At 46.6% G+C, this 24,590-nt stretch overlaps 1 protein-coding gene across 8 annotated transcripts in view; it reads right to left on the bottom strand.

The window, feature by feature from the left end:
• SEC31A (SEC31 homolog A, COPII coat complex component) overlaps positions 1 to 24,590 on the bottom strand; it is a 134,624-nt gene that overhangs the window by 18,581 nt on the left and 91,453 nt on the right. For 4 of the 8 annotated variants that reach the window (XM_063919938.1, XM_063919932.1, XM_063919935.1 and 1 more), the window contains 6 exons: positions 22,905 to 23,054; positions 21,643 to 21,735; positions 20,981 to 21,125; positions 19,965 to 20,297; positions 18,553 to 18,591; positions 16,754 to 16,809 (listed from right to left, as the gene is read on the bottom strand). In XM_063919938.1, coding sequence (XP_063776008.1) covers positions 16,754 to 16,809; positions 18,553 to 18,591; positions 19,965 to 20,297; positions 20,981 to 21,125; positions 21,643 to 21,735; positions 22,905 to 23,054 — 816 coding nt within the window. The remainder of the gene's footprint in view (positions 1 to 16,753; positions 16,810 to 18,552; positions 18,592 to 19,964; positions 20,298 to 20,980; positions 21,126 to 21,642; positions 21,736 to 22,904; positions 23,055 to 24,590) is intronic. The other 4 variants (XM_063919939.1, XM_063919936.1, XM_063919934.1 and 1 more) reach the window with 3 other exon arrangements.

Genomic DNA, 24,590 nt, shown 5'->3' with positions numbered 1-24,590 from the left:
TAAGAGGACAGATAGGGCGGAGACCTGTACTTTTAAAGAAAAGAACTGCAGCCCCAAATCCAGACCTGCCCGCAGAAAAGGAAGGACTCGCGAGATCCAGAATGATCTGGGATTGAAACCCCTGGCCAGATATCATGCAAAGTAGATCCGCCAAACATGATGATAAATTCTAGCCAAAGAAGACTTCTGGACATTAAGCATGGTATGAATGGCCCTTCTGGAAAACCCCTTCTCTCATAAGATGGATGTCTCAAGAGCCACCCAGTAAAAGCAAGACAAACCAGATTTGGATTGACGCATGGGCCCTGGGACAGAAGATCCGACCACAGAGGAGCACCGACTGAGAGGCCCAGAAGATTTGTGTACTACACCCGCCGCGGCAAATCTGGAGCCACCGGGATTCGCGTGTAGCCCTCAAATTTGAACTTGCGGAGCACCCACTGGATCATCGAAATTGGAGGAAAGCTGTAGATGAGTGGTAATGTCCACTGTACCACCAGAATGTCTACCAGGAGAGCTTCAAGATCCCGTGAGCAGGAACGGTACCTCAGCAGCTGGTGGTTGTGCTGAGATGCTACCACGTTTATGTCCGGGAGGACCTAATGGTGGACTAGCAACTGGAAGACGTTCAGCTGTAGAGCACACTCGCCGGATAGTACATCCTGGCAACTCAGTGAGATTTCTTCCCAATTCTGTATGTCGGGAATGAACACCGCCGACAGAACCGGAAGGTGATGCTCTGTCCAACTGAGGATATGACTGACCTATTTCATGGTGCCGCGACTTCGAGTGCCACCCTGGTGGTTTATGTAAGCGACGGCTGTCGTGTTGTCCGACTGCACCTTACCCAGACGCCCCTGGAGGAGAGGCTGAGATAAGCAAAGGCCTTGTACACCGCTCTGAATTTCAGGACATTGATGGGTAAGCAGGCTCTCTTGAGCCGTCCACCATCCCTGGAACAACCGGTGGCAAGACATCATCCTCCATCCTTGGGAGACCCGGGAACCCACAGATACCGATTTAGCGCCTTCAGATTGAGGATAGGCCGAAACTAACTGTCCGGAACATGGACTAGGAAGAGGTTGGCATAGAAACCTGTACCTCTTTGAGATGGGGGAACCGGGATGATGACCTTGGAGGCCAGAAGGGAGTGAACAGACTCCCTGAGAGCTCTTGCTTTTCCTGGATCCTCTGGACATCCGATGGAAAAGAACCATGCTGGAGGATGCTTCTTACATCAGTGCATAACCATGGAAGACTACATATCTGACGCAGGTGTCCGTTGTGGTCTCCATCCACACATCAGCGAAATGCAGAAGCCGGCCTCCCAAAATGGGGTCACCCAGGAGGAGGCCTGCCCTGTCAGGCTGTTTTAGAAGTGGGTCATCTGGTGAACCAAGACTTCTTGCTGCTTAGATCCCTTCGAGGAGAAATTCAGGAATCTAGAAGATGCCTGACATCTAGCCTTTCCCTGCGGATGAAAGGCACGAAAAATTCTGGCTTTGGGAGGTGCCGCTGACAGAAGAAAGGCAGTCTTAGAAGCTGCCACCATCCAAGACCACCTTGCCTAACTCCTGACCAAAGAGGGTGTTCACAGAATATGAGAGCGTCTGTAACACTTTCTTGGATTCAGTGTCTGCGGGCCAGGAATGCAGCCAGAGTGCTTTCCTAGCCTCCACAGTGGATGCCAGCATCTTAGAGATCAACACCTCCATATCAATGGCTGCCTCACCGAAGTAAGAGCCTGTCACCCTAATGAGCCTCACAATGGACAATAATTCCTTCCTGCTAGTAGCAGAGGAGACACCATCTTCTAGAGCCTATGCACAAGGGCCTTAGCCATCCAGGCCAGCGTAAGTGCTGGGCGTGCAGTAGCACCCGCATTGGTATAGGCAATTTTAAGAAAGTTCTCGAGCTTTCTATCTGTGTGATCACTAAGTAAAGGCATATTTGGAATAGGCAAGGTTGACAATCTAACAAGACAGACAACGTGGGCATCAAGCGGAGAAGGCGTCTCCCACTTGGTTTGCTCTGCAAGGTGCTTAGACAACTGGAAGCACCCATTAGGGTGAGTCCACGCCTCTGCAAAGGAGGTCCTGAAGCTGGCCAGAAGAGGGGAACTCCATTGTCACTCATTTCCGACGCTGGAATGCTAAGGCCTTGGACCTAGAAGTCTGCTTGGAATACCTAACCTGGAATACCGATCAAACCGCTCTGGCAAGTGCCTGTGAGAGAGATGTCAGGTACTGAGGAAGTCTTCACTGTGACGGAAACGCTAGTCTCATGCTCTGAGGAAACCTCTCCCTACTAGACGGCCTGTGCTTGGATGCCCTATCCTTGCCTAACATCTGCGGAAAAGATGCTCACACCTGCACCAACCCCTACATGGTTTGAGTAAAGAACTGCATCCATGGGGCTCTACAGTAGACAGCTGCGTAGTCTGACTACGCAAAGCTTGGGTAAGAGGGAGGGCAGATGGATCAAGGCTAGCAAGCGGAGCTGTCCCGGCGTTGCAAGCTAGTTAACTAAATGAGACTTTACCTGGGTCAACGTAGAAGCCCAAGCCAATTCCTGACTGGACGCCGCAGCAGAAGCAGCATTCCACAAAGTAACCGTGAAGCAACAGACACAATTTCCGGATCCTGGGGAGAAATCACATTTACAACTGCGCTGTACAGGAATGCCCACCTCCTTGGGATCTTCGTTCTTGGAAGACATATACATATATACACCAAGGCAAAGAATGATTTTATCACATAATAAGGAGTTGGGCCACCGCTAGCATGAATGATGGCCTGAATTCTCCTTGGAATTGACAAATATTAGTCCTGGATGGTTGACAATGGAATCTTAAACCATTCTTCATGCAAAACTTGTTAAAGTTCCTGGAGTGATGATGGCGGTAGAAAACGGGGCTCTATGATATTAAGGTCCGGTGATTGGTGAGGCCATGCAAAATGAGATGCTCAGAAAAACACGATTGGACAACACGAGCTGGATCAATCATTCCCTGATCAGCTTGATATCAGGCGTTACCTGCCGCAAACAATGTCTACACCATGTGATATACCAGGTCGGACGAAATGTCTACACAGTCCTTGGCAGTGACTGAACCGAGCACAGTGATAATGGTGCAGGCAGAATACAATGATATGACTGCCCAAATAATCACCGACCCTCCACCATGCTTCACTCTTGATACCAGACAGTCCTGATCGTACACTTGGCTTGGTGTTCTCCACACGTATACTCGTACTGCGGTTGGGAACAGGGTAAATGACGATTCATCCGACCAGTTGACAGTCTTCCATTGCTCGGCAGTCCATGATTTATGAGTGTTACACTACTCTCTCCACTTCTTGGCATTCGCCGGTTTTACCAGTGTTTTGGCAACTGCAGCTCGCCCATGAATATCGTACTTGTGGAGTTCACTCCTGACTGTTCTAGTAGACACAGGGTGTGAAACATGGGAATTCAGTTAAGCAGTCACTTTTGCAGTGATAGTCTTCTTATTCTTGGCCACAATCATCCTCAATGCCTTTTTGTCTCTGGCCCTCAGTTTACACTTTTGTCCATGCTGGTGTTTAGCCGATGATGTTTTTCTGAAAATGGTATATGTCAATATAACCTTTGATGCAGAATGTGCTTATGAGTATGGGTACTAACAGGAGGAGCCTGTCTCCCTCTCTCTGGTGTGGACCCCAGGGCTATGGCTGCCATCACTGTAAGCGGTATCTTGTTCCCTTAGTGCTCTTGTAGTCTACTGAGTGGAGCCGCGATACCCAATGCCCTCACAACCAGCACTGTCGGTGGTCTCCCACAACGGCGGTGAACAGTGGCTCCCTGCAAGCAGGGAGCCGCAATTACCTGTCCCTGAGCATCTGACTGCGGATGCATGTTTTGGGAGCTGTGAGTGTGCTGTCCCTCCTGGAATCCTGCAGTATAAATCCCCAACCCAGTGGCTGTTGCTGCCGCCACCGGCGCTGGGTGTTGGAGTGACTATGAGGTGTCCTTATAGGACCGCTCTGAAGTAAATGTAAAATGAAAAGAAATAAACGTAATGGGGGACTCTTAAAAACAGCCACCCACAAACGGTGCCCACTCCTGCCGACACCAAACTCAAAGTAGCCTGCCTGTGGCTGGGGTATAGTCGAGAAGAAGTCCTGGGCTGCTGGAAAAATAGGATTTTAATACCTACCGGTAAATCCTTTTCTCTTAGTCCATAGAGGATGCTGGGGACTCCAAAAGGACCATGAGGTATAGACAGGATCCGCAGGAGACATGGGCATTTTAAGACTTCAATGGGCGTGAACTGGTCCCTCCCTCTATGCCGCTCCTCCAGACCTCAGTTATAGGAACTGTGCCCAGAGGAAACGGACATTTCGAGGAAAAGGATTTTGTTAAACTAAGGGTGAGATACATACCAGCTCACACCACAACACACCATACCACATGGCATTTAACTAAAACCAGGTAACAGCGTGAACCAAAGAGATCAGCAACAGGCTGACCTTAACCGAAACACAACCTTTGTGTAACAAAAGCAATAACCATTAACAAGTACTGCAGGAAAAAGTCTGCACTGGGACGGGCGCCCAGCATCCTCTACGGACTAAGAGAAAAGGATTTACCGGTAGGTATTAAAATCCTATTTTCTCCTTCGTCCTAGAGAATGCTGGGGACTCCATAAGGACCATGGGGTCTATACCAAAGCTCCAGACCGGGCGGGAGAGTGCGGATGACTCTGCAGCACAGATTGAGTAAACATGAGATCCTCATCAGCCAGGGTATCAAACTTGTAGAATTTTGCAAAAGTGTTTGAACCCGACCAAGTAGCTGCTCGACAAAGTTGTAACGCCGAGACACCCCGGGCAGCCGCCCAACACGAGCCCACCCTCCTAGTGGAATGGGCCTTCACCGATTTCGGTAACGGCAATCCAGCCGTAGAATGAGCATGCTGAATCGTATTACTGATCCAGCGTGCAATAGTCTGCTTAGAAGCAGGAGCCCCAACTTTGTTTGAAGCATACCGGACAAAACAGCGCCTCTGTTATCCCAATACGAGCCGTTCTGGCTACATAAATTTTCAAAACCCTGACTACATCGAGAGACTTTGACTCAGCCAAGGCTTCAGTAGCCACAGGTACCACAATAGGTTGGTTCATGTGAAATGAAAAAAACCACCTTTGGGAGAAATTGTTGACGAGTCCTCAACTCCGCTTTATCTACATGGAAAACCAAGTAGGGGCTTTTGTGAGACAAAGCCGGCAACTCTGACACCCGCCTTGCGGACGCCAAGGCCAATAGCATGACCACTTTCCAAGTGAGAAATTTCAACTCAACCTTTTGTAAAGGTTCAAACCAATGCGACGTAAGGAACTGTAACACCACGTTAAGGTCCCATGGTGCCACTGGGGGCACAAATGGAAGCTGGATGTGCAGCACGCCCTTCACGAAAGTCTGTACTTCTGGAAGCGAGGCCAATTCCTTTTAAAAGAAAATAGATAAGGCCGAGATCTGCACTTTAATGGAGCCTAACTTAAGGCCCGCATCCACACCAGCTTGCAAAAAATGGAGAAAATGACCCAGCTGAAATTCTTCCGTAGGCGCCTTCTTGGATTCGCACCAAGACACATATTTTCTCCAAATACGGTGGTAATGCTTCGCCGTTACCTCCTTTCCAGCTTTCAGTAGAGTGGGGATGACCTCTCCGGGAATACCCTTTCGAGCTAGGATTTGGCGTTCAACCGCCATGCCGTCAAACGCAACCGCGGTAAGTCTTGGAACACGCACAGCCCCTGCTGTAATAGATCCTCTCTTAGAGGAAGAGGCCAGGGATCTCCTATGAGTAATTCCTGAAGATCCGCATACGAGGCCCTCCGTGGCCAATCTGGAACAATGAGTATCGCCTGAACCCTTGTTCTTCTTATGATCCTTATCACCTTTGGGATGTGAGGAAGTGGAGGGAACACATAGACCGACTGAAACACCCACGGTGTCACTAGAGCGTCCACAGCTACTGCCTTAGGGTCCTTTGACCTGGAACAATACGTCTGAATCTTCTTGTTGAGGCGAGACGCCATCATGTCTATTTGAGGAATTCCCCAACGACCTGTCACTTCTGCAAAGACCTCTTGATGAAGACCCCTCTCTCCTGGATGGAGATCGTGTCTGCTGAGGAAGTCTGCTTCCCAGTTGTCCACGCCTGGAATGAAGACCGCTGACAGAGCGCTTGCATGTTTTTCCGCCCAGCGAAGAATCTTTGTGGCCTCCGCCATCGCCGCTCTGCGCCTTGTTCCGCCTTGGCGGTTTATGTGCGCCACCGCTGTTATGTAGTCCGACTGAATCAGGACGGGTAGGCCGCGCAGCAGATGTTCCGCTTGTAGAAGGCCGTTGTAGATGGCCCTTAATTCCAGCATGTTTATGTGTAGACAAGCTTCTTGGCTTGACCATTTTCCCTGGAAATTTACTCCGTGTGACTGCTCCCCAACCTCGGAGACTCGCATCCGTGGTCACCAAGATCCAATCTTGTAGAACAGGGCTGGCCAAACCGGTCCTCGAGATCTACCAACGGTTCACATTTTCCAGACCACCTAGCTGGTGCACAGGTGTAGTCATTACTAATTAAGATGTGCTGCATTCATTCCTAACTGACAATTCTACAGATCTCCAGGAGGCCTGGAAAACATGAACTGTTGGTAGATCTCGAGGACCGGTTTGGCCAGCCCTGCTCTAGAAGGTGAGAAAGTTGGAGCCACCACAGGAGAGAAATCCTGGCCCTGGGGGACAGGCTTATCTTCCGGTGCATGTGTAGATGGGACCCAGACCACTTGTTCAACATGTCCCACAGAAAAGTTCTTGCATGGAACCTGCCAAACGGAATGGCCTCGTAGGCCGCCACCATTTTCCCCAGCACTCGAGTGCATTGATGAATCGACACTCAGTTTCTCGGTTTCAGAAGCTTCTTGACCATGTTCTGGAGTTCCAGAGCTTTTCCCAACGGGAGAAAAATTCTCTGTAGTTCCGTGTCCAGAGTCATGCCCAAAAACGACAGCCATGTTGTCGGAATCAACTGCGACTTTGGCAAATTTAGGAGCCAGCCATGTCGTTGCAGAACCGTCAGGGAGAGCGCAACTTTTTTTTTTAGCAACTGCTCCTGTGATCTCGCCTTTATCAGGAGAACGTCCAAGTACGGGATAATTGTGACCCATTGATTGCGCAGGAGTACCATCATTTCCGCCATTACCTTGGTGAAAATCCTCGGGGCCGTGGAAAGACCAAACGGCAACGTCTGAAATTGGTGGTGACAATCCTGAACAGCGAACCTCAGGTACGCCTGATGTGGAGGATATATGGGGACATGTAGGTAAGCATCCTTTATGTCGACTGACACCATAAAATCCCCCCCTCCAGACTGGAGATCACCACTCGGAGAGATTCCATCTTGAATTTGAATCTTTTTAAATACAAATTGAGGGATTTTAAGTTCAGAATCGGTCTGACCGAGCCATCCGGGTACGGGACCACGAACAAGGTTGAATAAAACCCTTCCTCCTGTAACGGGGGTACCGCGACAATGACTTGCTGCCGACACAGCTTTTGTATTGCCGCACACACTACCTCTCTTTCAGAAAGAGAAGCTGGCAAGGCCGATTTGAAAAATCGGTGCGGAGGCACGTCTTGAAAACTCCAGTTTGTATCCTTGGTTCACAATTTCCAGCACCCAAGGATCCAGGCCCGAGTGAACCCAGACCTGACTGAAGAGCTGAAGACGCGCAGCGGAGCCCCAGCGTCATGCGGTGGATTTGGCAGAAGCCGGGGAGGACTTCTGCTCCTGGGAGATTGCCACAGCCGGCGATCTTTTTTCTTTTCCCTTACCTCTAGCAGCAAGGAAAGAGGATCCTCGTCCTTTCCTGAATTTATGAGACCAAAAGGACTGCATCTGGTATTGAGGTGTTTTCTTTTGCTGTGGAGGGACAAAAGGCAAAAAGGACGACTTACCCGCCGTAGCTGTAGAAACCAGGTACGCGAGGCCTTCACCAAACAAAACTTCACCTTTGAAGGGCAGAGCCTCCATAGCCTTTTTAGAATCAGCATCACCATTCCATTGATGCGTCCACAACGCCCTCCTAGCCGAGATTGCCATGGCATTGGCCCTTGAAGCCAAGAGGCCAATATCTTTCGCAGCGTCCTTTAGATAGACTGCAGCGTCCCTGTGACATAAATAGATTTCAAGGTAGTTTCCTACTTACGATCGGCAGGATCTTTTAAGTGCTGCCGTGTCCGGGGACGGTAGCGCCACCTTCTTGGACAAACGCGCCAGGGCTTTGTCCACTGTAGGGGAGGATTCCCACCGTAACCTATCCCCCGAGGGAAATGGATACGCCATAGAAAACCTCCTGGGAATCAGTAGTCTCTTGTCAGGAGATTCCCAAGCTTTTTCAAAAAAAGAGCGTTCAGTTCATGAGAGGGAGGAAACGTTACCTCAGGTTTCTTTCCCTTAAACATACAGACCCTTGTCTCAGGAACAGCGGGGTCTTCTGTGATATGTTACACTTTTATTGCCACAATCATGTACTGAATACTCTTAGCCACCTTAGGATGTAACTTGGCATCATTATAGTCGACACCGGAGTCGGAATCCGTGTCGGTATCTGTGTCTGCTATCTGTGTAAATGAACGTTTCTGGGACCCTGAGGGGGTCTGAGATTGTGACAAAACATCTCCCATGGATTGTCTCCATGCTTGGTTCTGAGCCTCAGATTTGTCCAACCTCTTGTGCAACAAAGCCACACTTGTATTTAAAACACTCCACATCACTACCCAATCAGCAGTCGGCGGTGCCGACGGAGTCACTCCCTCATTCTGTTCAGCCCCCACCACAGCCTCCTCCTGGGAAGAGCATTCAGCCTCAGACATGTCGACACACGCGTACCGACACCCACAAACACACTGGGCTATATGGGACAGACCCACAGTAAGGCCCTTCAGAGAGACAGAGAGGGAGTTTGCCAGCTCACACCCAGCGCCTCACCGGTCTGAAAGGATTAAATAATGCCCCAGATCTATAAGCGCTTTTATATAATAATAACCAACACCAAATTGCTGTGCCCCCCCCCCCCCCCCTTGTTTTTTGCACCCTGTTACTGTGACAGCAGTGAAGGGCCGGGAGCAGTGTCTCTGCAGCAAGCTGTGGAGATAAAATGGCGCTGGTTAGAGCTGGAGGACGAAGCCCCGCCCCCCTCAATGGCACGCTTTTGTCCCGCTTTTCTTTATACTGGCGGGGGTCTGTATACAGTGCCTATGCACTGTATACCAACTTGCCAGTCTCAGTTAGAGGTTTTATTGCTGCCCAGGGCGCCCCCCCTGCGCCCTGCACCCATGTAGTGCCTTGTTTGTGTGGGAGCAATGGCGCGCAGTGCGACCGCTGCGCGGTACCTCAAGGAAGAACTGAAGTCTTCTGCCGCCTCTGAAGTCTTCTTGCTTCTGCTACTCACCCGGCTTCTTAATTCAGGTTCTGTGAGGGGGACGGCAGCTCGGCTCCGGTAACGAACAGCTAGGCTATACCAAGTAATCAGACCCTCTGGAGCTAATGGTGTCCAGTAGCCTAAGAAGCAGAGCCTTTGAACTCACAGAAGTAGGTCTGCTTCTCTCCCCTCACTCCCACGAAGCAGGGAGCCTGTTGCCAGCAGTGCTCCCTGAAAATAATAAACCTAACAAAAGTCTTTTTAGAGAAACTCTGTAGAGCTCCCCTGTGTGTGACCAGTCTCCTCTGGGCACAGAATCTAACTGGGGTCTGGAAGAGGGGCATAGAGGGAGGAGCCAGTTCACACCCATTCAAAGTCTTATAGTGTGCCGATGTCTCCTGCGGATCCCGTCTATACCCCACGGTCCTTTTGGAGTCCGCAGCATCCTCTAGGACGAAGGAGAAATATGATTTTAATTACCTACCTGTAAATCCTTTTCACATAGTCCATAGAGGATACTGGGAATCCATTTAGTACCATGGGGTATAGATGGGTCCACTAGGAGTCTTGGGCACTTTAAGAATTTGATAGTGTGCGCTGGCTCCTCCCTCTATGCCCCTCCTACCAGACTGAATTTAGGAAACTGTGCCCGAGGAGACGGACATAGTTTGATGGAAGGATAGATAAGGAAACTGGTGAGATTACGAACCAGCACACAGAACAATAGGAAAGCCATGCTAACCAAATGTGAAACACGAACAGCAACAGCTGAACAAACCAGAATACTTAACCAAGTAATTGTGCAGGAAGAAAGAAGCACCGGGCGGGTGCCCAGTATCCCCTACAGACTACGAGTAAAGGATTTACCGGTAGGTAATTAAAATCCTATTTTCTCTTACGTCCTAGAGCAAGCTTTTTCAACCAGTGGGCCGCGGCACACTAGTGTGCCGCGACCAGTTGCAAGGTGTGCCGCGGAGCCAGAGCAGCTTCCTGCACCTTCAGGAAGCTGTTGGCCCGGGCTCTTCTTAGAGGATCAGTCGTGCTCCGGCCATGACGTATGCCTTGAAGACGCTGCGGTGTGATATCATAGGTCACGGCCGCCGAGTCTCACCATCCAGCCAGCCCACCCGCCTGTATACACATCTTCCAGTTCCCGCCTGCATTCACAGCTTTCTTGCCCACCCACATCCACACCTGCCCGACCGCCCACTGCTCAGTATTCGCAGCACTCCACTATGAACAACCCCCACCACTGAGGGACAGGGTGGAGGACAGCTGACCAGTAGGGGCTAATATTTGTTTTTTTTCTTCTCCTGTGGGGAACAATGTGAATAATTCATGTGGGGAGCAATAGCATTTATATAGGGAGCAATATGATTTATGTGGGGAGCAATGTGATTGTTTTTCCTGTGTAGGCCAACGTATATGTGGATTTTTTTTTACTATGAGGGCCAATGTGTGTTTTTTTTTTTTTTTTTCTGTGGGGAACTGATGGTGTGCCTTGGCAATTTCAAAATATTGTTCGGTGTGCCGCGAGTAAAAAAGGTTGAAAATCACTGTCCTAGAGGATACTGGGAATCCATTTAGTACCATGGGGAAGTACCAAAGCTCCCAAACCGGGTGGGAGAGTGCTGAGGTTCCTGCAGAACTGATTGACCAAACTGAAGGTCCTCAGAGGCCAAAGTATCGAACTTGTAAAACTTAGCAAACGTGTTCGAACCTGACCAAGTAGCTGCTCGGCAGAGCTGTAACGCCGAGACACCCCGGGCAGCCGCCCAAGAAGAACCCACCGACCTAGTAAAGTGGGCTTGTACAGAATTTGGAACCGGCAATCCTGCCGTGGAATAAGCATGCTGGATAGTGAGCCTGACCCAGCGTGCGATAGACTGCTTTGAAGCCGGACACCCAATTTTATTGGGATCACAGAGGATAAACAGCGAGTCGGATTTTCCGTGAGGAGCTGTTCTCTTTACATACACCTTCAAAGCCCTCACAACATCCAAAGACTTAGAAGTAGCAGAGGGGTCCGTCACAGCCGGAACACAATAGGTTGGTTGATGTGAAAAGCGGATACCACCTTAGGAAGAAATTGCTGATGAGTTCTGAGTTCATTTCTGTCCTCATGGAAAATTAAGTAGGGACTCTTGTGAGAAAATGCCCCTAGTTCCGACACACGTCTTGCTTTGGCCAAGGCCAACAGTGTGACGGTCTTCCACGTAAGGTACTTTACGTCAACCTCCTGTAAACGGTTCAAACCAGTATGGTTGGTGGAACTGCAGCACCAAATTGAGATCCCAAGGTGCCGTGAGAGGCACAAAGGGAGGTTGGATGTGCAGAACACCTTTCAAGAACGTCTGGACCTCAGGGAGAGAAGCCAATTGTTTCTGAAAGAAAATAGACAAAGCCGAAATCTGGACTTTAATAGAGCCTAGGCGTAGGCCCACATCCACTCTCGACTGCAGAAAAAGCAGGAGACGTCCCAGATGAAATTCCACCGCAGAATATTGTCTGCTCTCACACCAAGAAACAAACTTCTTCCATATACGGTGGTAATGTTTAGACGTTACCCCCTTCCTGGCTTGGATCATAGTAGGGATGACCTTGTCAGGAATCCCTCTCCTGGCTAGAATCAGCCATTCAACTTCCATGCCGTAAACGTAGTCGCGGTAAGTCTTGATAGACGAACGGGCTCTGCTGCAGAAGATCCTTGCATACAGGTAGAGGCCACGTATCTTCTATCAGCATCTCAAGAAGATCTGCGTACCAGGCCCTTTCGAGGCCAGTCCGGAGCAATGAGTATTGCTTGAACCTTTTTTGTCAACCACCAGAATACCTCCGGGTGGAGGCCCCACTCCCCTGGGTGCAGGTCGTGTCTGCTGAGGAAGTCTGCTTCCCAGTTGTCTACTCCCGGACTGAAGACCGCCGACAACGCCACAGCGAGTTTTTCCGCCCAGAGGAGAATTCTTGACACCTCTGACAGTGCTGCTCTGCTTTTCGTTCCGCCCTGTTGGTTTATGTACGTTACCGCCGTTACATTGTCCGACTGGACCTGAATGTCCTGATTCCGAAGTAGAGATGAGGCCTGCAGAAGGGCGTTGTAGATTGCCCTGAGTTCCAAGATGTTTATTGGAAGGACTACTTCCCGACTTGATCATCTTTCTTGAAACTGCACCCCCTGGGTGACTGCTCTCCAACCTCTGAGGCTTGCGTCTATGGTTAGCAGAATCCAATTCTGAGCCTTTATCAGAAGATCGTCCAGGTACGGAATTATGTTCACTCCCTGTTTGCGGAGTAGAAACATCATCTCTGTCATCACCTTGGTGAACACTCTCGTGCCGTGGAGATACCAAATGACAGGGCCTGGAACTGGTAGCGGCAGTCCTGCAGTGCAAACCGTAGATAAGCCTGATGAGGCGGCCAGATCGGAATGTGAAGGTACGCATCCTTGATATCCAGAGACACTAGGAATTCCCCCTCCTTCAGACCTGAGATCACTGCTCTCAGAGACTCCATCTTGAAGTTGAACACTCGTATGTACGGGTTCAACGACTTGAGGTTTAAAAACGGTCTTACCGAACCGCCTGGCTTCGGTACTACAAACAAGTTTGAATAATAACCCTTGTTTTGGAGATGAGGTGGAACTGGAACAATAACCTGAGTCTGTACCAGTTTCTGAATGGTGTCCTGTAAGGTTAAACTTGTTTCCTGTGAAACTGGTAAGCCTGATTTGATGAATCTGTAAGGTGTTAGCTCCTGAAACTCCAGTCTGTAGCCCTGGGAAATAAGATCTATGACCCAGGGATCCTGGCATGATGTTGTCCAGATGTGACTAAAAAATTTTAGTCAGGCTCCCACCTGCCAGTCCTCCAGGCATCGCGGCCCACCATCATGCTGGAGGCTTTGAGAAAGCAGAGCTTGAGCTCTGCTCCTGTGAACCGGCAGTTGTTGGTTTTCGTGGTTTACCTCTAGCACCTCTGGTGGCTGTAGAAGAACCTCTGGTTTTGCCCTTAAACTTGGCAGTCCGAAAGGACAGTGGATTAGGTCCTGAGTAGGCCTTCCTGGCTGCGGGAGCTGCTGAAGGAAGATACGTAGACTTACCCGCAGTAGCTTTGGAGATCCATTTGTCTAGTTCATCTCCAAATAAGGCCTCTCCTGTGAAGGGTAGGCCTTCCACACCTTTCCTGGAATCCGCATCAGCAGTCCACTGGCGTAACCATAAGCCTCTTCGTGCTGACACTGTCATAGCACTGGTGCATGCATTAAGCAATCCTATTTCTTTTATGGCTTCCACCATAAAATTTGCAGAGTCCTGTATATGTTGTAGGAGTAAAATAATCTCCCCGAGGCAAGGTACCTAACCCCTCAATTAGGTTACTCGAGCATTTGGCGATAGCCTTACTATTCCACCCACATGCTATAGTGGGTCTCTGGGCCACCCCAGTAGCTGTATACAAAGATTTGAGGGTAATCTCAATTCTACGATCAGCCGTGTCTTTTAGGGAGGCTGCACCTGGGACAGGTAATATAATTTTCCGTGACAGCCTAGATACTGATGCATCCACTATCGGTGGATTTTCCCATTTTTTCCTATCCTCAGGAGGAAAGGGAAAAGATGAAATCAACCTTTTAGGGATTTGAAATTTCCTATCAGGATTAACCCACGGTTCTTCAAACAGGGTATTTAGTTCCTTTGACACAGGAAAAGCGGCTGAGGATTTCTTTTTTACTAAAAATAAGATCCTCAGTCTCCTCTGTTACCTTATCAGGGACATGCAGAACTTCTCTGATAGCTTCTATGAGAGCCTCTATTTCCTGTGACAGAGTAGCCTCCCCCACCTCTAAGTCCACCTCCCGCTCCTCCATGACTGACCCATCATCATCAGAGTCAGACTGCAGGATAGGGGCCAAAGGACGTTTTTGCGGACAAATGGCAGGGGACTGAGACGCTGGTTTGGGTACTCTGAGATGCTGTTCATAAACTCAGTCATCGATTTTCTTAAGTATTGCATCTCTTTCTCATTGCGTGACAACTTAGTAGAAATATTGGAAATCATTCCCATAACGGAAACCTGCCAAGCTGGCTCTGCCACGCCAGCCTGGGAAGGTACGCTGCACAGAAGTGAACTCCCTGGAGAAGAGGAACACTGTGCCTTACCTGAAACGCACTCTTTGTCTCACAGACTGTGACAGTGACAGCACACACACACACAGGAAAAGGTTAAGTGCACAATTAACCCACAAAGAGCCCTTCAAGAGAGACACAGAGATAGCTTGGAGCCAGCACACAGTGCCCTTACTGCTAATGCCAATCTTAGCCGGGTCGCAGACTAAGTACCCAGACTGGGGACTTAGTACACTAGTAAGCACCCCCCCCCCCTCCCCACCCCCACTGCTACCGCTGAGGTAATCTGGAGTCTCTCCGGAGGAGCTGCGCGTCCCTGTCAGTCAGAGTCTGTGTCCACTGTAGAGGGAAAATGGCGCTGGTGAGCTGCTGGATCTGCTCATAGTGAAGCCCCGCCCCTTCAATGGCACGCGGTCTTCCCGCTTTTTTATACTGAGGTAATTTTAGTGCTTAAAATGGAGTCAGTCGCCTTTTAAGTCTGTAACACCAGTCTGGGTACTGTGTACACCCGTAGTATACTTAAACTCTGTTCGCTCCCTCAGAATCGGTGCGTCCGCACTGTGTACCGAGTCTGGAAAGTCATCTGCCCCCTGTGCGTCTCCGTACCCTCATGCCGCCATAATGGCCGGCGACCCGCTAACCGGGACGCCGGCTTAGTACTCACCACTCTTCTTTCTTCTGGCTCTGTTAGGGTTGGCGGCGTGCTGCGGGAATGTACGTTTGCCGTGGTGGGGCATGCGAATAGTTCCCTCAGGAGCTAGTGTCCTGTCAGCGGGGAACGGGACCATTAACCCTTCAAGAGGTTGGGCCGTTCCCCTCCCTAAGTCCCACGAAGCAGGCAGGCTAGTGCCATCCAGTCCTGCCTGAAAATAACAAACAGATAAAATAAATGCAGAAAACTCTTCGGGAGCTTCCAGCGACATGACCGGCTCCTCCTGGTACATTTTCTAAACGGAGTCTGGTAGGAGGGGCATAGAGGGAAGGGCATAGAGGGAGGAGCCAGCGCACACTATCAAATTCTTAAAGTGCCCAAGGCGTCTAGTGGACCAGTCTATACCCCATGGTACTGAATGGATTCCCAGTATCCTCTAGGACGTAAGAGAAGAGAGACTTGGTGCCCAGTCTCTCCTCTCCAGCTATACCCAATGTTATCCCTATACCCCCAAGTGGAGTAAGAAGAAATGTTATATTTTAGTGTTTTCCTTAGTTTAGAGATATATCTATGAAAGTGTTAAAAAGCCTTCCAATAGCGCTAGAGTGGCATTTTTTTTTAGAGACAGCATATTCTGATCAGAGAATTATTTTTGGTTGCTCTCAGTGCATATGGTACAGTCAACTTTGAGAGAGATCACTATGGCAGCCGCAAGTAAGACTACATAACTGATACATAATATAGATTAAATATCAAAAGGCATAAGGGTATTTATTTCTAACACTATACATCAATCAATTCCGGCACTTGGCATGCTACTTACACATAGGCACTGAAAAAAGCTCTAGCAGTGGGGGGGGGTGATCTGACCTTACTTCAGGGGAGGGTTAAGGTATGTTTATTATTCACTTAACGGATAATTGTTTTTATTTCTTCAAAAGTGTCCCCAAATTTTGAGATTTTAAATAATTGAATTAAAAACATTTTAATACTTTAGTTATCAAAAATATTCCTAGTGGTGCTTTACACCCCACCTGGTGTCAAAAGGCCACCATTGTGATATTACCACCGACATCACCAGTGGCAATTCTCCCCCCTGCAGTAGTAAAAGATGACCAAGACGTGTGTGAATGTGCACTCCTGATTTCTAAAGGGTGGTACACACAGAGAGATCCGTGCTTAAATTCTAAGCAATCTGACTAGATCTCTCCGTGTGTATGCCCCACAGCGATAGCGATGAGCTGCCCCGCGCCTCACTATCGCCAGTGCTAGATTGGCCTGCATGGAGACACAATCTAGCAGGTCGCTAATTTCACCGCTGAGTGAAATGAGTGCCCCCCCCCCCCCGTGCACCCCACTCGCTCAGCACACATCGCGCTGTGCTGAGCGGAGGGAGAGATGAGTGCTGAGCAGTCTGTGCTAGATTGCCCTTAGGTATATGGGTCTGTGCCCTTAGGTATATGGGTTGTTTCATTATCTAATACGACAAGAAGGCATTATGTGATCACAAACCTTTTTCTTTGAATTCCTGCTGAGCGCAGGCGGATCATTCCATCCATTCTGAGGCCCTGCAAGAGAGATCAGTCGTCAGCTTTTAATAAAGGCAAGGAACTGACATTCTTTTTACTCTAAGTCATAATTCGCAATTAAACTGCTTAGTGTAGCAGAAAGTAACCATAACAAAATAAATCAATTTAAAAATAGGTGTTCTCTTGGCACTGATAGATTTAGATTATTGTAAGAAAAGCTATTCTCAAGAACACACGTTCATTGGGATGATACATGAACTTGACATGATCTGTCCGATGGGCGATGTCGCTAGCGTTCCGTGAGAGCGTGCATATCATGAGTACACACTAGACAATGTACCCGATATGTCTCTCTGATCCACGGGATTGGGCAACATATCGACTAGTGTGTACCCAGCTTTACACAACAATAATACATATTTGCAACTCGGCAACCTGTTTCCTTGACCTACAGAAATAATGATTTGTTGGGTAAGATCCACTTATTCAAATCAAATTGGCGGAAACAGACAATGGATTTAAGTGATAGATTTATCAAAGCTTGGATAGAGATAAAGTACCACCCAATCAGCTCCTGTCATTTTACATACTGTTTGAAAAATGGCAGTTATGAGCCGATTGGTTGGTACTTTATCCCTCTCCAAGCTTTGATAAGTCTGCCCCTAAGTCACCATCCATAGGTGGCAAAGTACTAATTAGCTGAAGACCATTCTCCCATCAATCAAAGCTCCTATCACTGTGCAGTTTACCACTAGCCAAGGAAAGGTAATAGAAGCCACAACAATAAATACAGTTCCTGCTAGCTGCTAAATTTTTGGGGGAAAAAAGGTCTGTCATTCAGAATTGTAAGGGGACAAAAACACAACAGATGAATCCCAATGCTTAAAGCATGGCTGGATATCACTTAATATAGCCTCCAGGCCTTTTTCAGCCAAGGGCAGAATTTATTGCTGCAAACACCTTTTATCTATATAATGGAGTTGATTTAAGTATGCTGCAGGTTTGCAAAGCTGTTCAGTTTAAGCTGTCCCACCTAAGCAGAGCCTACCACCCAGTGGAATGGACCATGAGGTTAACTGGAAACAGCTAGTCTGGCCTTGATTACGCCTTTCTAATCAAAACCTCAATTTATCTGGACTAAAAGCAGGAGTGGAAGCAGCCTGCTCCTTTTCACGTACAAAATATATAGGAATATAGGACAGTGCACCCCATCTCATTACTGTGTGGCAGCTAAACATTTATTCCTGAGACAGATATACACTTTATACCACACAAGGTAAACAATTCACTAAAAAAAACAAAAAAGTTATAATTTGTGTGGGTACCATATAAATAATTACAGATATTGACACTGAAATATGACCAGTCCAAAAAGTGTCAAATGGGCTCAGCAGTAAAGGGGTTAATTTCCTGAAAAACTGGGATTCACAGAAATTGTAGCTTTGTTTAGTGTGCTTTCATATTCACTAATGTCTAAAAATTGATCTCCTTGAAATAGGCTTGTTTAATCATGATATAAATGTATCTTGATATTAGCTTTTCTTTAAATAACAGATAGTGGGGTTAGAACATGTAAAATTAGTCACTTAGATTAGTCAGGAAAACCACTGAAGGGCATTAGGCACCTTCAGCTTGGTGTTCAATTCAAATGCATAGAGGAATGTAATTTACTGATTCCGTTTATAAAAATGAATAGCTATGAAAGTTATAAGAAATTATTTTCAGAAATGTTTATATAATGTCATCTTCTGCTTGATTCAGCACTTGCTGCAGTTTATTCACCTTGCAGGTAAGTTGTCATATCTTGAACAAAGGAAAATTCTGCAGATGAGATGTAAACATCACTTACATGCTATAATCTACAATTGTTTTTGTTGTTGTTTTTTTTAAACGAGAGAAAACTACAGTATACAGTACAGTTTACATATAAAACAAGTGATAAACTTCAGGAGCAGGCATTTATTATTAATGGGCAGTGAGTATAATGCTTGTTTGTCCTGTGGTGACAATATTCAATCATAAATAAAAATCAATTTTGCAGTCAGTTCTGTTTTATGTGTGGGGAGACTAGCTACATCAGAACAATATCAAGTCTATAGGAAGTATATTCCTATAGACTTGACTGCTTAAGTCCAATTCCACTATTGGCTCCTATGGAGTACATACTCAGAAAATATACATGACCCTTCTAGACACTAAAATGTTACATTATGTACTTGTCTAATAGGCCCTACACACTGGGCGATATTACAGAAAGATATGAACGAGATACCGTTCATATCTTTCAGTGTGGAGGCAGCAACGATGAACGATGCGCGGCCCGCGCTTGTTCATCGTTGGTGCCCCGTCGCTTGTGCATGCAGGCCAATATGGACGATATCGTCCATATTTGCATGCACTGCTATGGAGCCGGGTGACGGGGGGAGTGAAGAAACTTCACTCCCCCCGTCACTGCCCCCCCCCCCCCCCCACCGCCAGGTAGCCCGTCGGCCGCATCCGCCGTCGGGCAGCACGGCGGATTGCATAGTGTGTAAGCCTAGCTTTAAATAGAGCAGGTTCAGCTGAGGCCTGTTTCACATGGCAGGTAAAAGTTTCCTATTGTATTTCATGTGTTTCTATACAGCATGCTGAAACCTTAAATTCAAACAGTATATCACAAGACATAACACGGCCGATGTGGAACCAGTCAAAACGCTGGCTGGATCACTGTTTTTCAAACTTTCCATCAAGTACTTATTTAACAGAGAATGTTTTACAGATCTTATGCTGGGGACACACAGCCCGATCCTGTGTGTGTGACAAGCTTTATAATTCCAATAAATCATGACCCATACCAAGATCCGTAAGTGCTGGTTCATCTGTACATAAATAAGTACTGTCAGGAGTACTTGATGAACATTTTAAGTCACTACTATACTAGACGCTAAAGGATAGTAAACTGATGGCGAACAGAATAAGACCAAGCATAATGGAAAGTAAACAAAGAAAAAAAAAATCTATACATAACATACTGTAACTAAAAAGAAAGACAACAAAATGTGTAGCACACAAACGTCTCTATACGCCTGGCTATAACACATAGCAGATGCAGAGCACTAAACTGTAGACACATGCATTTATATTCTCCACTTCCTGTCGTAACAAAATAGCTGTAAATCCCATGCTCCCACCAACCCCCCATTTCATGCTCAGACCTGTTCTTTGGGATGCAGGCAGTTCACTGGCAGCAGGCAGAGTACCTGTAGGTCCAGGAGGAGGCATTGCATAAGGAGCAGAGGCAGCAGGAGCTCCAGGTCCGCCATGCTGGAAGGATGCTCCAGGAGGAGGGAAAGTGGAAGAAGGAGAAGACGATGACACTTGAGAGGACTGAGGTTGCATAGAATAGTGAGGCTGAGGAGCAGAGTGGGAAGACGAGGCATAAGGAGAGGTATGGTAGGGGGAGGCAGAAGGTACTGAGGTTGATGCTTGGGGATTATAGACAGCTTGTCCCCCAGAACCATAAGAATACTGTTGTGACTGTGGATAGTCTACACAGAAGAAAGAAGAAACAAGAAACAATGTTAGTCTATATATTGTTAGAGTGAACACAACACTATTATGGCATAAAATCACCGTAAAAATGTGAAACCTTATTTCATCAATTTAAAAATAATGGATAAAAGGCACTGTGAAAGACCAATGAGAAAACAAAAAAAATGATCTACCACTATATAAAGTACTACTAACCATAAACCACATGCTTGGTTATATACAAGATTATATACCAACACTGACATACAGCTTGTGACCCATCGACTACTACTGTCCCTCCCATTAGGGTACTAGAAATACAGAGATTTTCAGTTATTACCATAAAGGTAAATACATTGTGCAGTGTTAACCTTTCACCGCATTACAGCTCCGTTAATCATTAGAGAACTTAAAACCCTCCCAAGTAAAACGGCTGAGACTGCAGCAATTTCAGCTGCTGTGAAATCACCGGCTACTCTTGTGCATGAATAAACACACAGCAAGTCTACCAACATGTCAGTCACTATTGCACCTGCTCTGTAAAGAGAAGCACCGCCATAGTGAACTAGTGAAAATGAGAGAAATAGGATCCGATGAACATATATTACGTAGGAAAGTAGATATTATAGATCATTAGTGACAGGCATTTTCACATTTGCATGGCCAAACCAGACTATTGTGTGCACACACAGGTACATACTCTGTGGATATGGTTGCCGAGGACCCATCTGTGAGCTCATGTTATAAGGATTGCTGGTCATATCTGGTGGTGGTCCTGTAGCCCCTAGGGGAGACGGATACATGGTACCAGGTATATTAAAGCCAGCTGGTGGGGCATTTTCTCTCTGCAAAAAAGAAAATGAAAAAATGATTCGTCCACTTAACTATAGCTTCTCTATAAATAATTACAAACAAGCTGTAAGAATATAATCATATTTGTCTTTCAATTATTAGCGGATTCCTCTAGGAATATGGCTCCATTCATGCACTCTTGTTTGTCGCATTGTGTAAGCATTTGGGTTCATCATTATATCTATCTGTGACAATTTAGCTGGAAATTATTGAGCTCCACAGAGATCAGCTGTATTCCAATGGGTACTCAGATGAAATAAGGCTACATCTTAAACCTAATGTTATGTGCCAAAGTAAAGGGTGTGTAAACTTTACTAGCTCTTTTCCCTCCGACAAACATACTGTGCAACGTGGAACTTGTGTACTTAGAGCACTGTATAAATGATTTCTTGATTCCAGGACACACTATTGTGCAGAGTAAGCGCATGCCCAATAGATTTGCAAGCAAAAATAGGGGGGGGGAGGGGGGGGGAGAAAGAAGTAAATCTGCTGAGGGTTGCAATGTAATACCTGTGTGTCAAAGGAGGAGTCAGCAGGTGCAAAGCTGGCAAGGGCAGTAGGGTTTTTGTTACTCCAGGAAGTGACAGTAGGGGCAATTCTAGCCTGAAGTAAACAAAGACATAAGAAATCACTGGAAAAACTAAGAGATAAGAACTGAAATGTGTCTTGGACAAGGGCATGTGTTCCTTTGGTCCTAGACAGAAAAATAATACCAAATTAAATCCCAGTTGTGCGTTGAGGTAAACTTAAGCTAAAGCACAGGGTATTCTGTAAACTTGGATCACCATGTATGTGAAAAATGCTTGTTTCTTAATAGTTTATCTTTATTATCAGACGACTGTCACCACTATCTGGCTACGTACAAAATAAAAATACTCTCATCTCTGAGATGCAAAACCTCCAGCTGCTCCAAAAGAAAGAGCAAGGAAATTGTTGCAGACGTTCTCATTTTGGTCATTATGCTACTGTATCATGTAATGAAAAATAAAACCTCTAAGGCAGAGGTTCCTAAACGCGGTCCTCAAGGCTCCCCAACAGTCCAGGTTTAAAGTATATCCATGCTTGCCTACAGGTGACTTAATTAGCACCTCAGTCAATTTGATTTAACCATCTGTGCTGAGCCATGGACATACCTAAAACCTGAACCGTTGGGGTGACCACTGCACTAAGGAATTTCAGTCACATTTTAGCATAAAGTGCCTCTCCCCAGCAAATAAGATACTGCTCCATTCTTAGAGCTACTACTTCTTCAGATCCTAATGATCTATACTTATGCTGCTGCAAGTAGCATTTTGAAAATGTGTGCTGTTGACAAATGCGTCGATACCGCCTAATTGGATGGGTGCAGCAGGAGAATGGACCAATACTGACCCACCCGGATATCTCCAGGACAGATTAGTATTACCATAAAATATTATCATAAAATAAGATTAATGATTAATTGTTAGCCGGGGGAGGTGGGTTTATAGATAAAATGTTACTACCCTTGGGGCGGTATCTAATTACAGGAGATAAAACATCAGGTGCAAAACATAGGGTATTGTACCCCTTGGAGCTCTTTAATGTGACAAAGTAGACATACTTACTAGAACACCACACATTTATTTGCAAATGAGTCTTAATTGTGTTGACATGTTTCTTGATCATCAACAATCTCACAAAAATGTATTTTTAAAGTACCATAAATAGTTAAGGAATAATCTCCATTTCTGAAGTATACATGTATTAAACAGTATTAAGAAGACTTCAATTCAAAATCTGTGTGCCTTTACCTGAGGGTAGTACTGGTTGTCAGGTGTTGGTTTCATGTGTGCTGACATAGGCTGGGGTACACCAGCTGGTCCTCCACGAGGTGCTGTAATACTAGGAGCATTCTCTCCTTGCGCTCGAGATAATCTGTCACGCAACTGCACAATGTTCAGCTAATGGAAGCAGAAATCATCAGGTTTAGTACAGACAAACACTATACCATAAGTAAAGTTTGTGGGGTAAACCATAAGAGGTCCTATGCCTAGCTTTGTACTTAAGCATTTTAATGAAGTGAGGTGTTGCATAAAACATTTCTAAATAGGAACACTGTATAACACCCCACAGGTCAGTGTAAGCACAATTGTTCAGGTATTTTAAGCCACACCCTTGTAAATGTATGAATTCGGCTCAATATATTCCGGATAAAAAAAAGTCTGCACTAACCTATTCACGAATGCTCATGATACATGAGTTTAACCTAAATCCATATATTTATATATATCTATATATATATATATATATATATATATATACATATATATATATATATACACACACACACACACACACATGTATATACATATATATATAAAAACCGAAAATTCAGCACTCACCATAGCACGCTGACTTATCCTCACAACATCAATAATAAGAATTTACTTACCGATAATTCTATTTCTCGGAGTCCGTAGTGGATGCTGGGGTTCCTGAAAGGACCATGGGGAATAGCGGCTCCGCAGGAGACAGGGCACAAAAAGTAAAGCTTTAGGATCAGGTGGTGTGCACTGGCTCCTCCCCCTATGACCCTCCTCCAAGCCTCAGTTAGGATACTGTGCCCGGACGAGCGTACACAATAAGGAAGGATTTATGAATCCCGGGTAAGACTCATACCAGCCACACCAATCACACTGTACAACCTGTGATCTGAACCCAGTTAACAGTATGATAACAGCGGAGCCTCTGAAAGATGGCTCACAACAATAATAACCCGATTTTTGTAACTATGTACAAGTATTGCAGATAATCCGCACTTGGGATGGGCGCCCAGCATCCACTACGGACTCCGAGAAATAGAATTATCGGTAAGTAAATTCTTATTTTCTCTATCGTCCTAGTGGATGCTGGGGTTCCTGAAAGGACCATGGGGATTATACCAAAGCTCCCAAACGGGCGGGAGAGTACGGATGACTCTGCAGCACCGAATGAGAGAACTCCAGGTCCTCCTTAGCCAGGTTATCAAATTTGTAGGATTTTACAAACGTGTTTGCCCCTGACTAAATAGCCGCTCGGCAAAGTTGTAAAGCCGAGACCCCTCGGGCAGCCGCCCAAGATGAGCCCACCTTCCTTGTGGAATGGGCATTTACATATTTTGGCTGTGGCAGGCCTGCCACAGAATGTGCAAGCTGAATTGTATTACACATCCAACTAGCAAAAGTCTGCTTAGAAGCAAGAGCACCCAGTTTGTTGGGTGCATACAGGATAACAGCAAGTCAGTTTTCCTGACTCCAGCCGTCCTGGAACCTATATTTTCAGGGCCCTGACCACATCTAGCAACTTGGAGTCCTCCAAGTCCCTAGTAGGCGCAAGACACCACAATAAGCTGGTTCAGGTGAAACACTGACACCACCTTAGGGAGAGAACTGGGGACGAGTCCGCAGCTCTGCCCTGTCCGAATGGACAAACAGATATGGGCTTTTTTGAGAAAAAAA

This window comes from Pseudophryne corroboree, chromosome 1 (genome assembly GCF_028390025.1).
Source record: "Pseudophryne corroboree isolate aPseCor3 chromosome 1, aPseCor3.hap2, whole genome shotgun sequence".
Lineage (NCBI taxonomy): Eukaryota > Metazoa > Chordata > Amphibia > Anura > Myobatrachidae > Pseudophryne > Pseudophryne corroboree.
The sequence above is the reverse complement of the archived record's forward strand: the minus strand, read 5'-3'. Positions and strand labels throughout refer to the sequence as shown.